The sequence below is a fragment of the Protopterus annectens genome, chromosome 3.part0, assembly GCF_019279795.1.
Source record: "Protopterus annectens isolate FY-2018-M chromosome 3.part0, PAN1.0, whole genome shotgun sequence".
In the NCBI taxonomy this organism is placed as follows: domain Eukaryota; kingdom Metazoa; phylum Chordata; order Ceratodontiformes; family Protopteridae; genus Protopterus; species Protopterus annectens.
Window position 1 is genome coordinate 1971606366 of NC_056731.1, and position 23265 is coordinate 1971629630.

Below are 23265 nucleotides of genomic sequence, written 5' to 3' on the forward strand. Positions count from 1 at the left end.
TAGACACATGATGGTCAAAGGCTAAATTACTGTCTGTGTGTGTCCCCAAGTCCCTGACTACTGGATCAACACCTAGGGTTGTGTTGTTAATACGATAGTTACCGTGGTGAGGGGCACTATTAAGCATTTCTTGGCTTCTAATTAGCAATCATCTGCATATTTAGTTAGTCAGAGGCTATTGAAATTGGTCTTGATTTCAGAGAAGTAAACGCCAAAAAGGAGTGGTCACAGAACCAATCCCTGAGGGACTCCACTTGTGACTGGCATCTTTATAGATGTGGACTCCCCAATTCTAACTTCCTAGTTCTTGTCTGTGAGCCAGCTGGCTGTCTACTGGGTGACATAAGTGTTTGCTCCTAACCTCTTTGAGTTTGTTAACAATACAGGAGTGAAGTATTGTATCAAATGACTTGGCCAGGTCAAGGTATAGGCATTGTGAACCCTTCTGCCCTCATCCATTGTTTTGTTGACTTTCGCAAAGAAGTCCACCAGGTTCAGTAGGCATGACCTGCCCTTGACAAAGCCAAATTGGGTTTGTTCCAGTGTTTGGAGGTTTCCTATGTCATTACTAATCATTTCCATGATAATTCTTTCCATGGCTTTGCATATGAGACTAGTGAGACTTCTTGGTCTGCAGTTTCCTGGGTCTGTAGATGACCCACCTTTGTGCAAAGGGATGACTGTTGTTCTCCATTCATGAGGCACAAAGCCTGTTTCGAGGCTACAGTTAAATAGCAATTACAGAGGGCCTAATAGGTCATGTTTCTTGCTAGTTAGAAGGCTTCCTGGGATATTGTCTGGACCCATTGATGCAGTGTTCTTGGCCTAAGAGAGAGCATTAAAGAACTGTTCTGAAGTGTTAGCAGGGGGAGTTATATTTGTTGGTATTACCTTGTGGATGGTTTAGGGGGACAGAGGGGGAAAGTTGGAGCTGAATTTGTTGGCCAGTAGGTTTGCTATATCTTCTGGGGGTAGTATAGTTGGCTTCATTAACAATGTGCTTTGCAAACAATTGTGTATTGCCTTTGAGATTGCTGGCATAGCTAAAGAATGTCTTGTGGTAGACTTTATTTATCCTCTGAGTTTGTTTAGTTTGATGAAAGTTGTAGTTCCAAAGTATTCCAGGATTAGCTGGGATTCAATGTTTTATTTTTGCTTCAAAGAAGACCATTTTGTGGTCTGATCTTTATTTATTTATTTTTTTATTTTTTTATTTATCATTTGTTGACCGGGAAAGTCCGACTAGGTTCCACAGAGCCTGTTTTCAGCGGAGGCCCGGGGAGAAATGCTCCAGATCTTACCAGAGAAGACATTACACTGGGGATGTAGCACTTCCTGATATTAAAGTCCCAGTATGGCTGCAACCCCGGTTGGTGTATTGACAATCTGGTCCATAGAATTTGTGTTTACAAAATCTAGGAATGTATGTGCCTTGTGTTGCATATGATTCCCAGTTAATAGTGAGGTAATTAAAGTTGCCCATGAATATGGTATTGGGTTGGATAGTGAGCATTTCCATTAAGTTTAAATACATATTACGTGTTTCCTGGGTCATAGTCAAGGGTCTATAGCTTGTAAGGAAGTTGAATGGGATTTTGCCTATGGTGATTAGAACATGGAGAAGCTCAAGTACATTGTCCTTTTTGACCAGCCTTGAGGTATATTTACTTTTGATCTAAATCAAGACACCTCCTCCTTTAGTCCCTGTCTGTGTAGTAGCTGGTCTAAATATGTAGAAGGCATTATAGCCTTGCACTGCCGGTGTGCTCTCTGCATCTTTAAACCATGTCTCAGTGATCACATTCTGTAGGGTTTAGAGAGCTTGTAGGGAGTGGAGGTGTTTTCAGACTCCTGGCATTGAGCAGTAACTCCTTTAGATTTTCTTGGTTTTGATTTAATGTTTCGGAAATACTTTCAGTTTGGCATTGCATAAAAATAGAGCTATGGGGGAGGACGATGTTTTTGCTAATATTTGAAAGTCTGAAGGGGAGAGCTGCAGACTATCCCTGGAAAAGCAGCATGGTCTGTTGACCATCTCCTTCCATGTGAACAAATCTTGCACCCCCCTTAGAATAACAGCAGAAGCTAAGCCAAGTCATTTATCTTCTGTTTGCATTGTGGTATCATCCTTGGAGAAGGTAAAATGCTGCTCAGTGCTAGGCTTATACCAGACTGGGATGCATATTCCAAGAGCTTCCTGATGTCTCTTTTCATATAGTCTAGGGAGGTATGTCTCAGGTCATTTACATCTACATGGACAATGACTGAGTCATATTGGTATTTACCTGAGTGCATGCTTAGTGTGGTGGATTCTGATCCCTTATAAGCATAGATAGGTTCATAGGTTGGTACTAGGCTATTGGCCCTAGGGCCTATACAAGCCTAACCATAACAATCCCCTGGATATTTCTTCCCACAGTATTTACTTCCCTGGAACCCTATCTAGCAGGGTGACTGACATGATCCCCGGGGTGAATTTCCTATCTCCCATCCAATCGTCAAGGTTCCTTTTGAAGAGGGCCAAGGAGGCACTCTGCTTGACATGTATGGGCAGTCTATTCCAGAGTATGGGGAGTCTCTGGGTCAGGAACCTATCCCTCCAGCATGTTTTGTTCATTGTGATGACAAGGTTTAGATCCCTGGAGTGTGTTGCTCTGAGGGACTGGGATTTCTTTAAGTGGAGCATGTCCAACAGCTCAGGGTTTGACATGGCCTTGCATGTTAAGCAGAGATCACCTCTGAGTAGACGATATGCCACACAGTATTTTAGGTGGTCAATATAGGGCATCTGCTTTAGGCCTGTGATTGTTTTAGTGAGGCATTTCTGTGGCCTTTCCAGCTGTTGCAGATGTCTTGTGAGGAACATACCAAATGGGGCGTTGTACTCTATAATGGGTCTAATGAGGGATGAGTACAGTGGAACAATGACCTCCTTTTTTTCAGGATGAAAAGCCCTTAGTGATGAGGTGTGCCACATAGAAGGATTTCCTGACTGTTGTGGCGATGTGGTTATCGAAGGTGAGACCACTGTCCACCTGTGTCCCTAGGTCTGTCATCACACTTTCAGTGTTTAGCGTACTGCCACTTTTGTGGAAATTCATGGGTATATGTTTTTACCAAAGGGGATAAATATACATTTCTTGGCATTAAGCTTGAGCCCATGGCTCTGGCACCAAGCATCTGTTTTTGTAAGGCCCTTTTGTAGAACATCCACATCATTTGGGGATTCAGTAATGGCTCCCAGTTTGCAGTCATCTGTGAACTTTGTTAGCCAGAGTCCCTTCGTGTTGGTCTGTACTTCAGAGAAGTAGATGCCAAACAAGAGGGGTTCCAGGACTGAACCCTGAGGTACTCCACTTGTCTGGAGCTGGATTTGGAGTCGGCTACTTTTACAGTCTGGGTTCTGTCAGTAAGCCAGTTGGCAACCCATCGAGTGATGTAGGGATTTATGCCCAGCTTAGTAAGTTTATCTATGATTCCTGAGTGGGGGATGGTGTTGAAGGCCTTGGCAAGGTCCAGTTACCCTCATCCACAGCTCTGGAGACTGATTCGAAGAAGTCATTCAGGTTCAGGAGACAAGATCTGCCCTTCACAAACCCAAACTGGGTGGAGCTCAGTGTTCAAAGGTTGCCAATGTCTTTGTTTGTAAGTTCCATGACAATGCATTCCATGCCCTTGCAGATCAAGCTCATCAGACTGATGGGGCGGTAGTTCCTGGCATCCAAGGTGGATCCCCCCCCCCTTGTGGAGTGGGATAACTGTAGCTGTGCGCCACTCAGTGGGCATAAAGCCTGAGGTGAGGCTATGATTAAACATGACACTTGGGTGAGGTGCCAGTTCATTTTGTAGTTCATGTAGTATACAGCCTGGGATGTCATCTGGTCCCATGGATGCTTTATTCTTAGCTTTGGAGAGTGTGTTTTCTACCTGTGTGGCTGTGATTACCGGAATTTGGCAATCTTTTGGTTTTGAGATGGGCCCTTTAGGGGGTGAGAGTGGGGTGAAGTTGGCACTAAATCGATCTGCCAGGATATTGGCAAAATCCTTGGGATAAGCATGTTTAATGCCATTCTATTGTAGCTCAAAGCAGATCTGAGCATTACCATTTAGATTCTTGACATAACTACTGAATGCCTTGTGGTTGTCTTTGGAATCTTTGGCAGTTTTATTTTCATAACTAGCTTTGGAGTTGACTTTCTCCTTACTCATATTGGTGAGAGGGACATCAGTGTGTTTTGCAATGGAGTCTCCAATGACCAGAATGTTGGATTGTGTGGTGGCTTGCCTTATGGGCTTAGAAGTAGAGGCTCCACAGGATGTGACTGTATGTGTTGATGCAGGTCTTGTTTTGCAAAAGTGCATTCAGGGCTGCTGAAGGTATTTGTATTTGATATTTATCTAGGAGGTCTTTGGGGTTTAGGAAGGTTACATTTAAGTGCCTCAGCATATGTGGGTTTATGTGCCTACTTTGAATTGTGTGTGTGTGTGTGTGTGTGTGTGTGTGTGTGTGTGTGTGTGTGTGTGTGTGTGTGTGTGTGTGTGTGTGTAATACTGACAACAGGATTGAGATTAGGACTGCTTTTATGGGAGAGCTTTGCCTCCAGTGACATTGTGTAAACACATCTCTCACATACCATAAGAGTTTGAGAACTAACTGGTTGTTAGTAAACTTGAGGCAATTCCTACATTGCCTCAGAATACCCATATCCAACAAGCTGGTAATGGATATAGTGGGAAAGTTTATATATGTATATATATATATATATATATATATATATATATATATATATATATATATATACATACATATATCTTTTTATACATATATATATATATATATATATATATATATATATATATATATATAGCAACAGACCCTTTTTTATTAATTAGACTGTTGGAGTGATTTGTTTGTGTCTTTCGACTTTTTCCCGGTTAGGGGTCGCCACAGCAGAACTCCGGTCCACTAATGATTGGCAGTAGATTTTTACGTACTGGCTTGCCGGGCCTAACGCACAACCTTCAGCGAAGGAACGCCCATTCATGCATGTCACCACACAGAAGACGCTCTAACTGAGAATCGAACGGGCAACGTCTAACTGTGAGGCGACAACGCTACTGCAGCACCACCACCGCAGTGGAGTGATAATGTAAGGTAATGTCAGAAGTATCTGCTTTGCAACTCTGGGGGCAGTGTTTGTCACTGCAAGCTAGTTGTCCTGTGTGTAACAAGATATTGGTGAAATTTCAAATGTACTTTTACAGGAAAATGTTATCAAGGTGTCTGCATCTATACAAGTGCTGCCAAACACTTGAGTGGAAACTAAAAAAGTTGACCCTGATGATTTATAGCTGAAGTATTTAGGCAGATATTCTGAAGTTAAGTTAGACAGTAGCAAATCAAGCAGTACTTACTGAAAAGAAAGAATTAGCTTGTCAAGAATGATAAAAAGAGGGGAGTCACCTGAATGGCTATTGTCTGACTACTTCTAGTGCTGGTCTCACCATAGCTTCATGCTGCTGGGACTCCTTTGCTTCTCACCAGAAACAAAACAGTAGCATCAATCCCAAGATGAGAAGTAGGCTGAAGACTCTTTGGTGATAATAACCTTGTCCCAGATGATGCAAGGATCTGTAGGCGTGTGTTTTAGCCTTTATTTATTTATTTTACATTTGTTTACCAGGATGGTCCGACTGGATATATGTCCATTTTCAGTGGAGTCCCAGGGAGAAAACTCCAAGTCAGTAGATTACATTAGTAACATTTACAAATTAACATAGTTTACAGTCTTCAGTAAGGTTACAAACATTTATAGAACATGGTAGGCAACTGAGAGCTTCACAGAGGGTTTCACACAGATAAGGACTTTTCCTGGTAGACCCCTTGATATAGCGACCAGACCAATCAGGATGGTGAAAGGCACACTGCCAAATGAGAAGCAGTCAGGAATCAATGTACTCTGCTCCTTCTTTCACCAGGAAGGAAATACACCCAGGGATCACTTCTGTGTCTCTGCTCGACAGGGGCACAGGAAAATAACTTTCTTGGGTGGTGTAAGCCAGGGAACCTTGTTGGCTAGGCTTACGTAGGCCCTTGGGCCGATAGCCTAGTACCTACTTATGAACCTATGAACAAAATGTAAGCACAAATTCCAATTTGGCACCTTTGAATACGTTATTTGGCTTTCCAGTCATCAGCAATCTCCAGGAAATAATGTCCCTATGCTTTTTCTCTAACTGAGAGCAGAATAGAAGTACTAATTACAACAGGACTACTGAGAGGCAAAATGTAATTGGTAGACTTGAAATAGATGTTGCGGATTTTAAAGGCAATTTGGAAAAATGTGTTAATATCCTAAGAGATGCAGTGTACACTAAACTGTTAGATATGAAACACGGGGGGGGGGGGGGGGGGTAGCTTACATTTTAGCAATTCAAGTGGAAAGTGACTAATTTTAAAACACCAAGATAGACTGGAAGGGGGTGGGCACTTTGTATTCTGGCTGAATGGAATAAATAACTGAAGGGGACTGATTTCACAAAATAAGAATTCTGTGATTATGTAAAATAGTGAATGGAAGAGGAGAGGTGAGGAGATATGTGGTCACATTTACATAAGGGCAGGCAACTAAAAAGACCAGTTAAGTACATTTGCATATCTATGATGTGGCCAGTAGGGCTGCAGTGTTATTTATAACATTATACATGTGATGATAGAAGGTTAGAGTCTCAACTAAACTAAAATGCTACAGCTACAAATAAGCATCTTAAGTTATATATGTGTGTCCAGTAATGTGAATATTCTTTATTGGTAGCTTCAATTTGGTATTTTTGTGGTACCTTTAATATCCACAAAACATTAAACAGCAATATCAGAGCAGCGGAAGCCTTGACAGAGGAGTGAAAGGTTATTGTTGTATCATTGATCTTTGCTGGTGAGCTGCCTGAGACCAGAATTACCACATCATCAGCATGTAATGATATGTTACTATCATATTTTAACATGCAGTAACATATTAATATTGGACAGCATGGTGGTGCAGTGGTAGAGTTGTCGCCTCACAGCAAGAGGTACTCCAGTTTGATTCATTGCTGGGGAGCCTTTTGTGCAGAGTCTGCATGTCCTTCCTGCATTCGTGTGGGTTTTCTCCAGGTACTTCGGTTTCCTCCCATGTTACAAAGACATACGTCTGGAGTGTTTCTCCTCGGGCCTTTGCTGAAAATTGTCTTGTTCCAAGTCAGACTTTCCCGGTCAACACATGTTAAATAAATAAATATTGCATCATTAGCATGCAGTAGCACATTAATATCTTAAAGAATAATGACACATGAAATTACAAAAATGGCAAACATTAAAGTGCCGAATGTAGATCCTTGATGTACACCAGGTTTATCATTTTGTAGATGTGGATCTTGTTAGATAATCTTGTGTCTTTTGGCATATCCCGGTTAGGGGTTGCCACAGCAGAACTCCGGTCCACTAATGTTTGGTAATGGATTTTTACGTGCCTAGTTACCAGCCCTGATGCACAACCTCCAAAGAAGGCACGCCCATTCACTTGTTAGATAATAATAGCAAAAATATGCCTACTCCTAATTCAGTCTGAAAACCAACCAAACAGTGGAGCTTTCAGACTATATAGAGTTAGCTGTTATGTCACTAATATATGATTCACTGAATCAGCGTCTTGAGAATGCAGATAAATGCAGCACCATCCCTACTATCATCTCCTTTGGTGATGCTGTGAGAAAATGGAAACAGTGCAGTAGCAACACTGTGGCCATTTGTGAAGCAGTGCTTGTGGTTACTAAGCCACAGACCTCATTTTTAGATTTAATTGCATGCCATCAACTTTTTAAGCATTACATTTTATTTAGTTATGGGGACTACCCATGGCTGGTGTGGTTTATCCTCATAACCAAGCAAAGATGGTCATTAATTTTAATGGAAAAGTCATACCTGTTTGAAGTAATGCTAATGGTGCCATAGATTACTAGAGCTTCATGGGTTTTCTGTCTTTTCCTGGCTGATACCAAGAGTGGTTGATGATATATTCTAATTGATCTAATCGACAGCAAGCTTTTAAGTGGGCTGATGACTTATTACCTCCTCTACCCATTACTATTGGTGTCCCACAAGGCTCAATACTCGGCCCCTTACTATTCTCCGTCTTTACAAGTAGACTTAACTGTGCTACACCTTACGTTACTATAGTACACTCCTATCCAGAACTACAACTCAAAACATAGAAAGCTTTTGCAGATATAGAACTATATCTCAAGGAGAACCAACTCATACTAAACCCCAACAAAACAAAGCTTATGATATTCACTCATAATAAATCCATAGCACCCTACTCCGCCCTTTATATCCTGTCCTCCAACGGCACCAAAATCAACCCTATAGACAACACTAAACTTCTAAAAGTCACAATAGACAAGTCATTAAGATATGACAAATGCATAGCTTTAACAGTCAAGAAAACACGTATCAAGCTTGGTTACCTATATAGAGCCAGAACATTAATTACCCCTCATACCAAATTTGCCCTTGCTAGAACCCACCTTCTATTCACACTTATGTACACCTCCCTCATTTTCACCAACCGTAGAAAATCAGAACTTTCTAAAGCAGAGACTTGCTACCACACAATTGCTTGTTTTGCTGCTAACATCCCCAATAGAGTCCACCACTGCATTGCCCTTAAAAAATTTTCACTGGCTAGAACTGCCACATCTTCTAACACTTAATCAACTGACAATTGCCCATAACATCATTTATCATACAGATGCCTGTCCATCACTAAATAACCTAATCCAACCCTACCATGCATCACATACTCTCTGCTCATCCAGCAAACTACTTCTGAAAACCCACACATCTTGTAACTTTTTTGGTGACTCTTTTTGCCAGTCACATTGCAAAATCCTGGAACTCTATCCCCCAATACATACTCACTAACCCCACCATCATCAAATTTAAACAACTACTCAAAGAACACTTTATCAATAACTGGCTCTGCACCTGTATCACCCCCTGGATAATCTCCTCCTTCCGACTTCAGTTTCCACTCTACATTATTCGTTTATTTTTTAGCTTGTTCTGTTCTTCCTCTCTTTGTTGCCATATGTCAATGGATTGTTCCTGGTGTTCTGTAATTTGTGTATTATAATTGATATTAATGGTTGGCTCATACTACTATTATTCTAATATCTAATTTTTCTATTTATTCATTATGAATGTTAATGTTTTATAGCTTCCTTGCATAACATATGTACCAGCCCAGTCAGACTATCCTGGTAAACAAATGAAAAATAAATAAATATATTCCTCTTTTGTACACCCAGCCACATAACTGATGGTACTAACACAGAACACTGAAAGAACTCTGTTTCTGCCTCTTCATTAAATCCGTATTATTTTTCTTTTTATATGCTGCAAAAACATTATTTTAGTTGTTAAACTAATCACTTTTCATTTTAAGCACTTTCATACACACATGAATAAAGCTAAACAAAATGTAATTTCCACTATGTGCTACCAATTTGAAATGTGTTTGTAACATTTCTCAATGATTTCAGGACTCTAAATATGTGGAAAACAGGCTACCTATTTTAGTTTAAATTTTTAACATTACAGCCAAGTTAAAAGTATGGGGTGTATTTGCAAACTCTGTAAATGCTCAAACAGTTTAATAAATACAACAAAGTTTCGGATAAAATTCTTCATCAGTGTTAATACTCTTTTCTAAAAATCCTAAGTCCCATTAAGTAAGAAATTAAAAAAAAAAAATAACACAAGACACAGCCCAACCAATGACAATGCAAGAGTAATAAATTAATTAAACGTTTGCCACAATTACAGAAGTGCTTCTGGATTTTGGAGGCGGGCTTGTTTGTGTAGGTTATACTGAATTAAAAGCACATGGAAATCCACTTTCTGTTCACATTTTATGTATAATTTGTTTATAGCAGTTTGGCCAGTAGCAATACATGTCCACTAGGTGTATATGAACCAAGCTGCAGTTAGATCCTTGCTTAGGCAAGCACTATGGCATTAGCAAATGTTCACATTTCTAAGAAAGTTCTACGTAAGAAGATACACATTGTCATAGTGTTGCATTCCTGAAGAAATTTTGAACAGAAATCATTAGAAACAGTTAATCCATGATGCTGTACTTCTGTCACCGGGTTGGTCATTTAAGCATTAATGTAAGGAGCAGTAGAACGTCTTTCGTGCAGTAGCTTCATATATGAAATTAACAACTGTTATTTATACCCACTTTCTGTCAGACCTAACATGGGAGCTATACAATCCAGCAAAGAACTCAGCTGCACATTTTTTGAGTCCAATACCCATTCAACATTAGTGTACAAGTGAATACCTCACTATTTCTGGTCCAGAAAGATTACTTATTTACTCCGGAAGCTTCTGGTATTTCCTAACAGTGCCACCTGCCTCTGCTTCAGAAACGAGGCTTCAGATTTATTACCAAATTTTCATACCCATACCCCTACCCACTTCTGACCCACATACTACTGATACTATGTCTGTTCCTCGTATTCCCTTCTCTATAAATCCTCCCTAACACTGTATCTTGTTTACCTCAATTCTACAAAACTAACACTTGACCCTCCATATGTCTCTCCTTTCATATTCCACCTTTGTCTCATTAACCACCTCTATATACACACCTAACATCTTCTGCCTCACTTGCAGAGTTCTGTAATATGTTGTAATAATTTGTGCACCTGTTTAAATGATTGTGCGTACCTCTTACTATACTTATTTTATTTTCATTACTCCTCAAAGCTGTACTGTGCATCTAGTATCTGTAAGACTTAACTGTGATCTTCTTTATTATTTGTTTAATGGTGTTATCTCCCCAGACCCCCACTGAAAAAAGGCACAAGCTCAGATGGACTATCCCGGTCAATAAATGTCAAATAAATAAATAAATACTAGTGAGAGTCATTGTGTAAATTGCTGCTTTTAAAATAAACCCACAGAGCTGTACAAAAAGCTTGCATAACTAGTGTTAAACTAGGGAGCAAAATTGCGTTTACCTGCTTTTGCCTTTTATAAATAAAAAAAATATTTTGCAATGGGAGAAAGATGGTGACATTATAATGTAGTACTGTACTGCAGCCTATCTGGTTTATTACTCTGGACCAGTCTGTGTTTGCTAGGCTTCCCCATGACTGTTCTAAACTGTCTTACAACTATGCCGTTAAGATGTTATACCTTTGCTGAAGATGTGGTTAATGCTAAAAATTGATTTTGTCCAAGGGGTGTTGCAGCTGTTAGGATAGTTGTCTGTTGTACAGATCTAGTTCATTGTGGAATGCTTGCCTGAAATAGGTTACAGATCGCATAACCAACAGTGAAACAGCCTTGCATGTATGGCTGGTGCAAACATCCTAAAAACCAAAAAGGCAGCAAGAAGAAAAAGGCCAGCACCAAATTAGTGAGAAGTAATATTTATTATACGTGAAAACACCAAAAAATAGTCAAACCGGTTTCGTCAAAACTTGCCTTCCTCAGTAACAAAATACAAATACATAAAATAGCATAAGCACCTTATATATAATCAACAATTGATGACACACCCATTTCATTGGATAATTATAAATGGCCATTAAGACCTGGAGAAAAAAACCCTCCTAATTTAATAATCCAACTTCTTTCCTTTTTGTTGAGTAAAGAATGCCACCCTATTTTATTGGTCCTATCTCCCTGGATTTTATCAGTCACCATCAGGTTTTCTTACTTAGACACCTTACCAACTAGGTATAAAAGGAAGACACACAGATCTATCCTTAAAAAATCCAAAAGTAGTTACAGTAGTACATCAGGTGATGATTCCTCTTCAGCTACAGATGTAGAATATACATACACTCAAGGGTCACCTATTCCCAAAAAACAGTGTAATGCTAATCCCCCTTTAGGAATAGGATACACAGAGGTAGAAGAAAACATAGGAGAAATAGTCAGTGTGGAGACCTTGCTTCAGATGTTGGTACCTCGGTAAATGATTGTCACAATGTGCATAATATTTCCTGTGTCGAATTGACAGATGTAGAGAAACAACTTCTGAATAAAGGTTTGAACTATGTCCCTGGTTTTTTTGTGGGTGAAGACATCTTAATTAATGATGTATTGGCATTTTATCGTTTGCTTAATCTTAGATTATATTTTGGTAATGATGACCAGTCTCAAAGATATACTGATTTTAGGTATCATAAGTCCACTTTTATGCCTCCAATGAACAAAAATGTTTCAATTTTTCAAGAATCAGTCCTTAAAGATTTGCATTTTAGGATGAGTCACTCACGGATATTGCCTCACAACCTTTCGGTTGTTGAACAGCAGTCTCTTACCAGTTTGAGCAATAATAAAAACATGGTGATCTTGCCGGCAGGTAAAGGTGGGGCGGTGGTTGTTATGGATTAGATTTCTTATGTATCTGAAGCTCAGAAACAATTAGGGGATGCAAGACATTATATGCGTATGCCACTTGATAGCACTACTTTTATTTTAAGAAAGAAATGTATATGTTTTTGTGGAAGGTGATTGATGATATGTTTTTGTGGAAGGCAATTGAAGAAGGCATCATTAATGATTCAGTTGCATACTATTTAACAGTAGGGGACCCCCAGAAACAATATTTATATTTATTACCAAAGATCCATAAGGATTTGTATCATCCACCTGGCAGGCTGATTGTTTCTGGTACTGGCTCCCTTACAGAGCCTTTGTCAATATTTTTAACACAATATTTGCAACCTTTATTAAAGTTAATGAGATCCAGAATCCAAGACACTACCCAATTTCTGAAAATAATATCAGCCATGCAGTTGGAGCCAGATTGGCTAGTGTGCACATTAGATGTCACAGCTCTTTATACTAATATACCCCACTGGGCAAGCTTGGAGGCTTTACAATATTGGTTGAATAAAGCAGACATATATCCTCTGGGATTCACCACATTATTAGTGTGTTTGGCTGACATGTTTTGTCCAAAAACATTTTCTGTTTTCAGGGGGAATGTTATTGGCAGGTAAAGGGTACTGCTATGGGAGCTTCTTTTGCCACCATTTATGTGGACATCTTTATGGGGTTTTTGGAAGATCAACTGATGTATGGTATCAATCCCAATATCTTTATGGGTGAAATAGATGTATGGAGGCATTATTTGGATGACTGTTGGATGATATGGCAGGAAGATAAAATATATCTATTGGAATTTGTCCAGTATCTGAATGATAATAAATGGGGGATTGAGTTTACACTGAATTGTGATTCTCAACAAATCAATTTCCTGGATGTGACTGTTACCAGGAATTTGGATGATACCTTAAGCACTCAGGTTTTTTGTAAATATCCTGAGTATAACAATTTGTTATTTGCCACCAGCCTCCATCCACATCATATAATAAATAACATATTCAAATCACAGTTTTTACGTATTAGACATATTTGTTCTTCCCCAGACAGTTATGATTTTTATCAACAAGATTTGATTCGTACATTTCAAGCTAGAGGTTATGGACATAACAATATTATATCTGCCAGTAATTGGGCTTCTGTACAAAATAGGTTGGATTTATTGGAATATCAGGAGAAATATAGCCAGGAGACTGGTAAGATTAGATTTGTTACTTCGTTTAGAAGGAATATTAATGTCATTAGGGACATTGTTGGTCAACATTGGAATGTATTATTAGCAAATGATATGCTTTCAGAGGTTCTCATCCTCCTATCATAAGGGACGGTCTCTGGGGTGTCATTTCAATCATTAAAAACAGTGGAGGGGCTTTGGTCCTTCTTTTCAGCAATTGACTCTTACGAGATAGATTGATATGTTCCTTCCCCTGTGGTCATTGTTCTCTTTGCAAATTTATGTTTAAATCCAGATAGTTTTCCAGTATAAATACCAGCATGGTCTATCATATAAAATGTTTTGCCAATTGCAGTACTGACTGGTTACTTTATTTGGTGATTTGTTCATGCTCTGCCTTTTATACAGGTCAAACATCTCATCCACTTCATATACGCATGTCTGAACATTTTAGTGACATCAGGAATAAGTGAGTTTCCAGTGCTCTATTTAGACATACTGTCAAACATAGCTCTGCTAGATTTACATTCATGGTGAATGATAAAATCCAAGGCGATAGGACCAATAAAATAGGGTGGCATTCTTTAGTCAACAAAAAGTAAAAAAGTTGGATTATTAAATTAGGAGGGTTGTTTTCTCCAGGTCTTAATGACCATTTATAATTATCCAATGAAATGAGTGTGTCATCAATTGTTTATTACATATAAGGTGCTTATGCTATTTTATGTATATGTATTTTGTCACTGAGGAAGGCAAGTTTTGCTGAAACCAGTTTGATTATTTTTTGGTGTTGCCACGTATAATAAATATTACTTCTCACTCATTTGGTGCTGGCCTTTTTCTTCTTACACATCACATAACCAGTAATCTGTCACAATAAAAATAGAATAGCTAATGTATCGGTGTGTTTTGAGGGAGGCCATTTTTCCTTTGAATCCCAGTGCATAATGAAATCTACAATCAGCAGTGAGATTTTATAATGTAGGTGTGATAACAATATGGTTATATCCTTTTACTTAATTTTAAGAGATATGTAAGGTAGTTGAGATGTAATTGCAGCTTGTTTACTAGATGATATCCATAGACCATCCTATAAAGAAGTCTTTCCCCCTGTATGACATAGCTGGATATCAAAACTGGATACGTAATATGTGTTTGGCTGGGCATCCAGGGGCTTTATGTAGTGGTTTGGATTTCCAGTCTTGCATGCTTCTCTATTATCCAAAGGGTCTCTGCAGTCTGCTAATGAGCCGAGCAGTTTGTCTCTCAAATTATTCTTTCCCCAGTTAGATTAACCACTTTAATTGTACTGTACTTAATTATTTCATTTAAGTATTAGTCTAGTTAACTAAAATGATAAACTTTTGTTTCTCATGCATATTTCTTAAAATGTCCACTGACATCCTGTGAAATCATTTTTAGTTGCTTTGGTATACTAATGAAATTATGTTGTTTAATAGTCAGTATTTTCCATCTAAATTCGTTGCATTACATCATGCTTACTTCATCAAAGAAGTACTGCTGATCATGCCTTAAAAGACTGAGGTATTAAAACTTCAGTTTAATTTAGTAATTTAAACCACTACATTATGGTACATACAAGCTAAATGGAATGCACCATTTTATTCAACAGTTGAATCAAAATAGCAGGCTGGGTTTTAGTGCTAGCAAAATCGGTTGACTAGGCACCCGTGCACCATTTTTGTGTGATTATTCCTTTGTAATGTCTCATAGCCAGCGCTGTACTGTCTGGGGGACAGCAAAGAATTCAGTTTAAATGAGGATACCTAATCAGTTCTTGAGTCAAAATCACTGTTTGTTTTCAAAATGTATTTTATTTTATTTTGAATTTGTTAATCTGGATAGAGCACGGATTCCACTGGATCTATTTCATTCTCAACTTGGATAATACAACCAAAGGCCAGGAAGTTAAGGGAACTGATGTATGCCTTAATATTGTGAGTTTTCATAAAGTGTTTGTCATAGGTTCATAGGTTCATAGGTTCATACTAGGCTATCTGCCCGAGGGCATTTACAAGCCTAGCCCATAGTTTTGTGGCTTACGCCACCCCTTTAGTATGGGGAACTATACCCATTATTTTGCTGTGCCTCTGTTGAGCAGTGACACTGAGGTAATCCCTGGGGTATATCTGCGATCTCCCATCCATTGGTCAAGATTTCTCTTGAACAAGGCCAGCGAGGTGCTCTGCCTCACATATACCGGGATTTTATTCCACAGCATAGGGAGTCTTTGGGTGATGAATCTATCCCTCCAGCGCCCTATTAATAGCCGTGTCGAGGTTTAAGTCTCCCGCCCTTGTGTCTCTGACGGATCTAGATTTTTTGAGGTGAAGCATATTCATCAAATCTGGGTTTGACATGGCCTTGTATGTTAGGCAAAGGTCACCTCTGAGCAAGCGGTAAGCGACTGAATAGAGCTGGAGTTCTTTCAGTCGGGCAGCATAGGACAGATGTTTGAGACCCTTTATCCTTTTGGTGAGGAACTTTTGTGGCCTCTCCAGCTGCTGCAAGTGTCGGGTCAGATACATTCCGAATGGGGCATTGTACTCAATCATTGGTCTGATGAGTGATGAGTATAGGGAGACTATGACCTCCCTTGATCTAGATGAGAATCCCTTCATGATAAGGTGGGCAATGTAGAAGGTCTTCCTAACTACTTTAGCTACATGGGTGTCGAATGACAGACTACTATCAACCTGGGTCCCCAGGTCCCTGATAACTTCTTCTATGCTCAGTGGATTGCCACCTATTTGGTAGCTAGGGGTAACCTTGTTTTTCCCAAAGGGTATGACTATGCATTTTTTGGCATTTAACTTTAGGCCATGGCTCTGGCACCAGTTATCCGTTTCTGTGAGACCCTTCTGAAGGATATCTGTGTCAGATGTGTTTTCTACTATGGCCCAGTTTGCAGTCATCTGCAAACTTTGTCAGCCATAACCCTCCTGTGTTTGCTTGTACTTGGAAAAGTAGATGCCAAACAAGAGTGGGCCCAGGACTGAGCCCTGTGGTACACCACTTGTGACAGGCTTTGAGTCTGACATGGCGCCAGCAACTCTGACCCTGTGGGTTCTGTCACTCAGCCAGTTTGCAACCCATCTTGTGATGTATGGGTTAACATTTAAGCTGATGAGTTTTTCAATGATACCCGAGTGGGGTATTGTATCAAGGCCTTCGCCAGATCGAGGTAGGCTGTATGGACTGCCTTTCCCTCATCAATGGCTTTGGTGACTGTTTCAAAAGTCAACCAAGTTTAGAAGGCATGATCTGCCTTTGACAAAGCCAAACTGGGATGGATCCAAAGTCTGCAAATTCCCTATGTCTTTATTTATGAGGTCCATTATGATCCTCTCCATGGCTTTGCAGATAAGGCTTGTCAAGCTAATGGGCCGGTAATTTCCAGGGTCGGTGGAGGCACCGCCTTTGTGAAGTGGGACCACAGTTGCAGTCGCCACTCCTGGGTACGTATCCAGAGGTAAGACTATGATTAAACAGCTGTCCTAGCTGTGGGTTTAATTCCTCATTGAGTTCGTGGAGCACACAGCCGGGGACACCATCAGGTCCCATGGATGCTGTGTTTTTGCTTTGGAGAGAGCAGTTCTCACTTGGGCGTTGGAGATGTTTGGGGGCTGCAATCGCTTGGTATAGATATCTCTCCTTTTGGGGGACGGGAGAAGTTTGCACTGAACCTGTCAGCCAGTATGTTGGCAATGTCTGTAGGATCAGTAATCTTCACATCATTTTGAACTAGTTCTGAGCATATCTGGGAGGTTCCTCCCAGGTTTCTAACATAGCTAAAGAAGGCCTTATGATTGTCTTTTGAGTCTTTAGCTATTTTTCTCTCAAAATTTGCTTTGGATGATTTTATGAGAGCTCTTAGTTTTTACTTATAGTGATCAAGGGTGTCTTACCTTTTAAGGATTTTGCTCTATCTTGTAGTAGCTTCCTTCTTTTGTTGTAGAGTTTGTTTATGGCTGGGGTCCACCAGACTGGACGCTTGCCTTTGGTACAAAGAGTCTTTGTTTTGCTTGGGATTGCCTTATCCATGCAGTCCTGCAGGTGCTGGTAGAAGGCATTTGTAAGTGATTCAGCGGCTTGAGTACTGTTTTCCGCCTCGGGGCCTTAAAGGAGACCACACTAGTCTTTAGAAGTGTGAAGTCGGCTTTTGAGAAGTTCTTTACTGTGGTCTTTTTATTTCAGGTGGGGTGGGATGAGGACCTCCAGCGAAATTAGTTTGTGATCTGATCTCACCAGTGAGGGGTATACTTCGGTGTTGAACATTGTGCTCCCATGTTCGTGATGATGAGATCAAGTATGTTTTCTCCTCTTGTGGGGATGGTGACTAGTTGTTCCATGGCATTTGAGTTTATGAATTCCAGGAACTTTTGGGCTAGGGTGTTTGGGCTTGAGTAGTGTTCCCAGTCTATATTAGGGTAATTGAAGTCACCTAGTATGATGGTGTTTGGTGATACATTTATCCCTCTAGTGTTTTCAGGAAGGCCATGTGAGGTTCCTGAGTTTGTGAGGGTGGCCTGTAACATGCTACAATTTGCAGAGCAGTCTTGCCTATGGTTAATTGCACCTGGATGGTCTCCGATGCATCGTGCGTTGCCACCAGTCTTGAGGTGTGGGTGTCTTTGATGAATATGGATACCCCCTCCTTTCTTGGTATTGTCCGGATTTTGGGGCGGAACGCATGATAAGAGGTAAAACCTGATAGTGCTGGGGTGCTCTCAGGAGCCTTGAACCAGGTTTCTGTCACTGCACAGACATCGATGTTCTCCATACTGAGAAGGGCCTCGAGTGCGTGCATTTTGAGATTTAGACTTCTGGCATTGAGCAGCATTACCCTTAGTTTTTTCCTTTTTGTGTTCTAGGGTGGTAGGTTTAGAATTTGAGCCTTGCCTAAAAAGGCACTATGGGGTGGCAAGAGCCTTTGCCAATATCCGGAATCCCAGGGTGACAGGTGCAAGCCGCCCTTGAAGCAGCGTGGCTTGTCCAGCATGTCATCCCAGGCAGACAGACATTGGATCCCCTTTGAATGACACCAGAGTTTAAGCCAATTGTTAAAGCTGATCATCTTATCTCTGTATTGTGGCATCATTCTTGGTGAAGGTAGGATACTGCTCAAGGTCAGGGTCATACCTGCCTGGGCTACATAATCAGAGAGCTCCTCAATGTCTCTTTTCATGTAGTCCAAGGAGGTACGTCTCAGGTCGTTTACACCAGCGTGGACAATGACTGAGTCGTATTTGTACCTGCTGTTGAGAGACCTGAGTGCTTGCGTTATGTGGCGGATTCTAGCACCCGACAGGCAGCTTACTGTGACCTTCTCCTTACTCAGTCTGGTGAGCGGGACGTCAGTGTGTCTGACTATGGAGTCACCAATGACTAGTGTGTCTGGCATTGTGTTTGGCCTTAAGGGCTGTGACTGTTTGACACTCTGACTGTGAGGTCTATGTGTTGCAGGTGTTGTGTTCTGAGGTGGTGGTTGTTTGGGTGTCTGCTTTGGTGGCCTCTGCTGTTTTGGTAGATTTTTGATCAGAGCCGCCAAGTATGTCTTTGTGTGTCATTAGTAATGACTGATTTGTCATTAGTAATGACTGATTATGCCCTCTGATATGCATACTATCCTTTAGTCCTTACATACCCTATTAAAGAGCCAGTGTTTGTAATGTTAAAACTCATATCTTAGAATACCCTAAATGTAGTAATAAAACAAAAAATAAGATTTCCAGGGTTATGTTATGATATATGCATATGTCTGACTACCAAATTAGTCAAAAACCCTCATAATGTAATGTAAATGTTCCAGAAATTATTTCCTTACAGTTTTTAGTTTCTCCAATATAAATCTTTTCTGCTTTCACATAAATAATACCTTGCAATTCACAGTCACAGACGTCAGTGTACAACATTATTCAATTCACAAGTTTCCACTTATAATATGTAATGGCATACCGAGCAATTATGCACAACCTCAGTTGCCAACATGTCTGTTATATTCTCACCTCTGCAAACTGACTACATATAGTTGTTAGCTAAATTTGGGCCACGTTTGAAAATAAATGTAGGTGATGGGATAATATTTGTCTCAACCCTTCATCCCCACGTAGCCTGGAGAAATGATGCCCTGGGAATTTTTAATTGTTGAATAAAAGTGAAGTTTCTGCATGGGCAAGTGTGTGTTTAATACTCAAATTAAAATGAGTATTTGTCTGGGGCATAACACAAGCATTTATAGTTTACATTTTTCATCAACCTATCTTGTTGCTACACTTTTATATTCATTTCTAACCCCTTGATTTTTTTCTCAGCTAATACAGACACATCTTCAAGTAGTAAGCATCAAAGAATAGCAATGGTGTTGTAAGTTTCTAGTGCACAAAGACTGGCCCTGACATGCTGAATTTCCTGACAACACAGGTGTTTGGCAAAGGTTACATGCTTCTGTAAGCTCCATTCTAAGACTTCCCTCTCAAATTTTCAAGGAACTGTAAGGGAAAAGACCACAGACAGGTGAACTCAGACCACATGAAATTAACTCAGCTAGCAATAACAAAATTATTTGTGTTGGATGTGACATTCATAGGAGTTTCCATTTACCTGTTCTTTGGTTTACCATTTGTTGTACTTTCCTGAAATATTTTCCTTTCCCAACAAAAAAATGTCATTTATTTAATGTTCAGTTTCTCAGGCAAGTGGCCCGTTTAATTATTGAGTATGATATTACAAAGTATAACTCCATCTAGTTAAACAGCTTCCCATGTGAAGGTAACAATAGTGGCAACCAAAAAGCGGGCATACCAAGCTTTTCTATAGCCAGAAGTAAGCTACCAGTTTATGTAACATATCTGTAGGTATTTTTATGCAAGAAAAATATATGCTCTCTCCATTGCATCGCATGTCTGCACTAAGTCTTCTTTACAATGGACCTTTCCAGTACAATTCTCACAGGAGACACCCATGCGCTTGTTCATTCTCTGCCAAAACCATGTCACCTGACTGCTCTTAACACTTAGGATAGCAGCTTTCATAGGTTCATAGTAGATTACTAGGCTAGCAGCTTAAGAGCTGTACAAGCCTAACCAATATAACCCGATTTTATCCAATATATGACCACTAGGGACAAGAGAATGGCATAAGTTTGTGCCTATACCTTCAGTATGTTACAGATTGCCCCTGTCCATAAGGGGCAAGGTCTTTATTCTAAGGCCTTCCGAGATTATGGAGTTCCTCACTTTCACTTGGAGACTGAATGTGCACACCCATACCAAGCAACCTCATGTCCAGCCCTGTATCTGTGTCTTATCCACTTGGTTACTACCCTGAGTTCATGATCATACATGAACTTTGTTTCGTGGTAGTCTCTTGCTGAACGATTCTTGTCAGTCTGTTTTATTTGTTCCTAGCATGGCACATGATCCATTATACTAGTAGTTCTGTGCATATACATTGTGGGGCAAATAACCTCTTTGAATCATGCTAATGTCAAAACCAGATGGAAACAGAAGGGCAAATAATGGTTTGTGTAATGGTGTTTACCATATTAATGGATAGTGTAGATCACATCATAAATGGTAGCCCTCTTTCCTTAAATGGTAACATCTGTTATCCTATGGTATGATGTTCTGAACACATTATCTTTGCTAACATTCCTGGTTAATCTCACCATCCTGCTACAGGCTGCTAACTGTGCTGATGATGTTACATTTGTCCTGAGTGTGCATATGACACGTGCATGTGTGTATGTGGCATGTGTGTTTATCTATACACTCTAGAGGAGGAGTGTTTCATCCAAGACAGATTCCTGATTTATACATTACTTGCTGGCATAGGTGGTATCTCTCCCCGATCCTAAATTAAATAAAATTGGGAGTAAGTAATGAAATAAGGGATAGATTGCAAATATATGCATACATCTTCCAGAAAACTGTGTATGTTCATATGTTCTTGTACAGTTTGACACTTAGCAACATAATTTTAATATTGGCACTATGACAATGGACAGTAGTATTTATGTGGTCATATTGGAAAACAAACTTAGGAATACAGCTTGTGTAGACAAATGTTTCTGAAATTAAATCTGACTTGTTCTCCTTTCTTTCCATTTCCTTAGGTGCCCCTTCATTGTTCACCACAGCGTGGGCTGTAACAAAGCATTATAAAGAAGATGTGAGGTTAGTATCAAAACTGAACTGAATATTATTCCACTAAGCAAACATTGATATTCAGTGTCTGTAAACAGTGAACATTCTGACTTGTTAGTTTGCAATTAGGTAAACTGAGATATACAAAGTTTGCTTACATCCTGCAATGAGTCAATAAAATGTTGCTTTACTCTCTTTTTTTTTATAGAAGTACTCATTTCACTGCCAAAAACTCAGCTTAACATAAAGTACATGTATACATATTATTGTGTTTACATCACTATTTTAACATCATGTGTCTTTTTGTAGCTGTTTTACAATGCTAGGTTGTATTGTACTGAGGTAGTATGTATTCATGCCGGTTTAAGACTAACCATTTCATGAAACCAGTAGCTGATGTATTACCATATAGCATTTTTGGAATGACTGCTGTAATCCTTCTGTTACAATTGGAGTCTAAAATTAACACAGGATGTTTTCAGTTAACTTCTAGAGGTATTCCATTACAGAAAAAATATTGAGGAAATTTATAAATAAGTACTTCACCTATAAATTTGGTAATTGCAGTAAATATAAAAAAAAAAATCGGCTCTTCCTTTGGAATTACAAGTTTTGGTGTGGGGTACGGTTTTTCAGTGTAGTGAATGTTTATATTGCAGTATGACTAAAATGCTCATTTCAAGCATTTTGAAATGTATTTCCTAAAAATAAATAGAGTCAACTGTTGTGCTTCTTCACATTCTTAAAGTGTCTTAAGTCCATCACGTGACATGATTGCCAAGGACTGCGTACAGTACTGGTCTTGCAGCTATAAACATTTTGACCTGAAGGGGTGGTTTTTGCATAATGGTAAAGCTCTTCACCTCGCAGACACAAGGTATATGGTTTGATTGTGACCTTGGGTTATTGACTAGGCTTAAAATGGCCCTTCATGGCAATTAGCTGTGTGTCATCTGTGAACCCCCGGTAGTATACCAGACAGCAACATTAATAAACAGACCAGTAAGAGCCATGCTTGACAAGTGCATAGAGAAAAATGCTGCTGATATCCATGGGTCCAGCTTCCCTATCTGTTTTTAAAGCAGTGAATCACATACACACACACACACACACACACACACACACACACACACACACACACACACACACACACACACACACACACACACTGTTTCCTCCCAACCCCAATAATGTTTAGTTTTTAAAGCATGAAGATATAGGATTTTCATCCTTCTACACTGTTTACTGCCAAGCATATCAGAATCATTAAAGTAACAAGCCCCTTCAGATGCTTCCCTAGAAGTCAGTCATTTTCTCATTGTAGTCATTAATGTAACATCCCTTAGCAGCCTTAATACTAGTAGTTACATTCCCCTCTTTAGTACAGCATGAAATTGGTTATTCATGCAAGGCATAACCTTGTGTACCTAAACACTTCAGTAAAATTAAATGATTGCCTGGGTGTAATGTTGTTA

The 23265-nt window shown here is 39.7% G+C and overlaps 1 protein-coding gene across 1 annotated transcript in view; it reads left to right on the forward strand.

Annotated features, from left to right (window-relative positions):
• The window catches only part of VIPR1 (vasoactive intestinal peptide receptor 1), a 2416152-nt gene that overhangs the window by 1717420 nt on the left and 675467 nt on the right, over positions 1-23265 (forward strand). The window contains exon 8 of the mRNA XM_044066065.1: positions 21760-21820. Coding sequence (XP_043922000.1) covers positions 21760-21820 — 61 coding nt within the window. The remainder of the gene's footprint in view (positions 1-21759; positions 21821-23265) is intronic.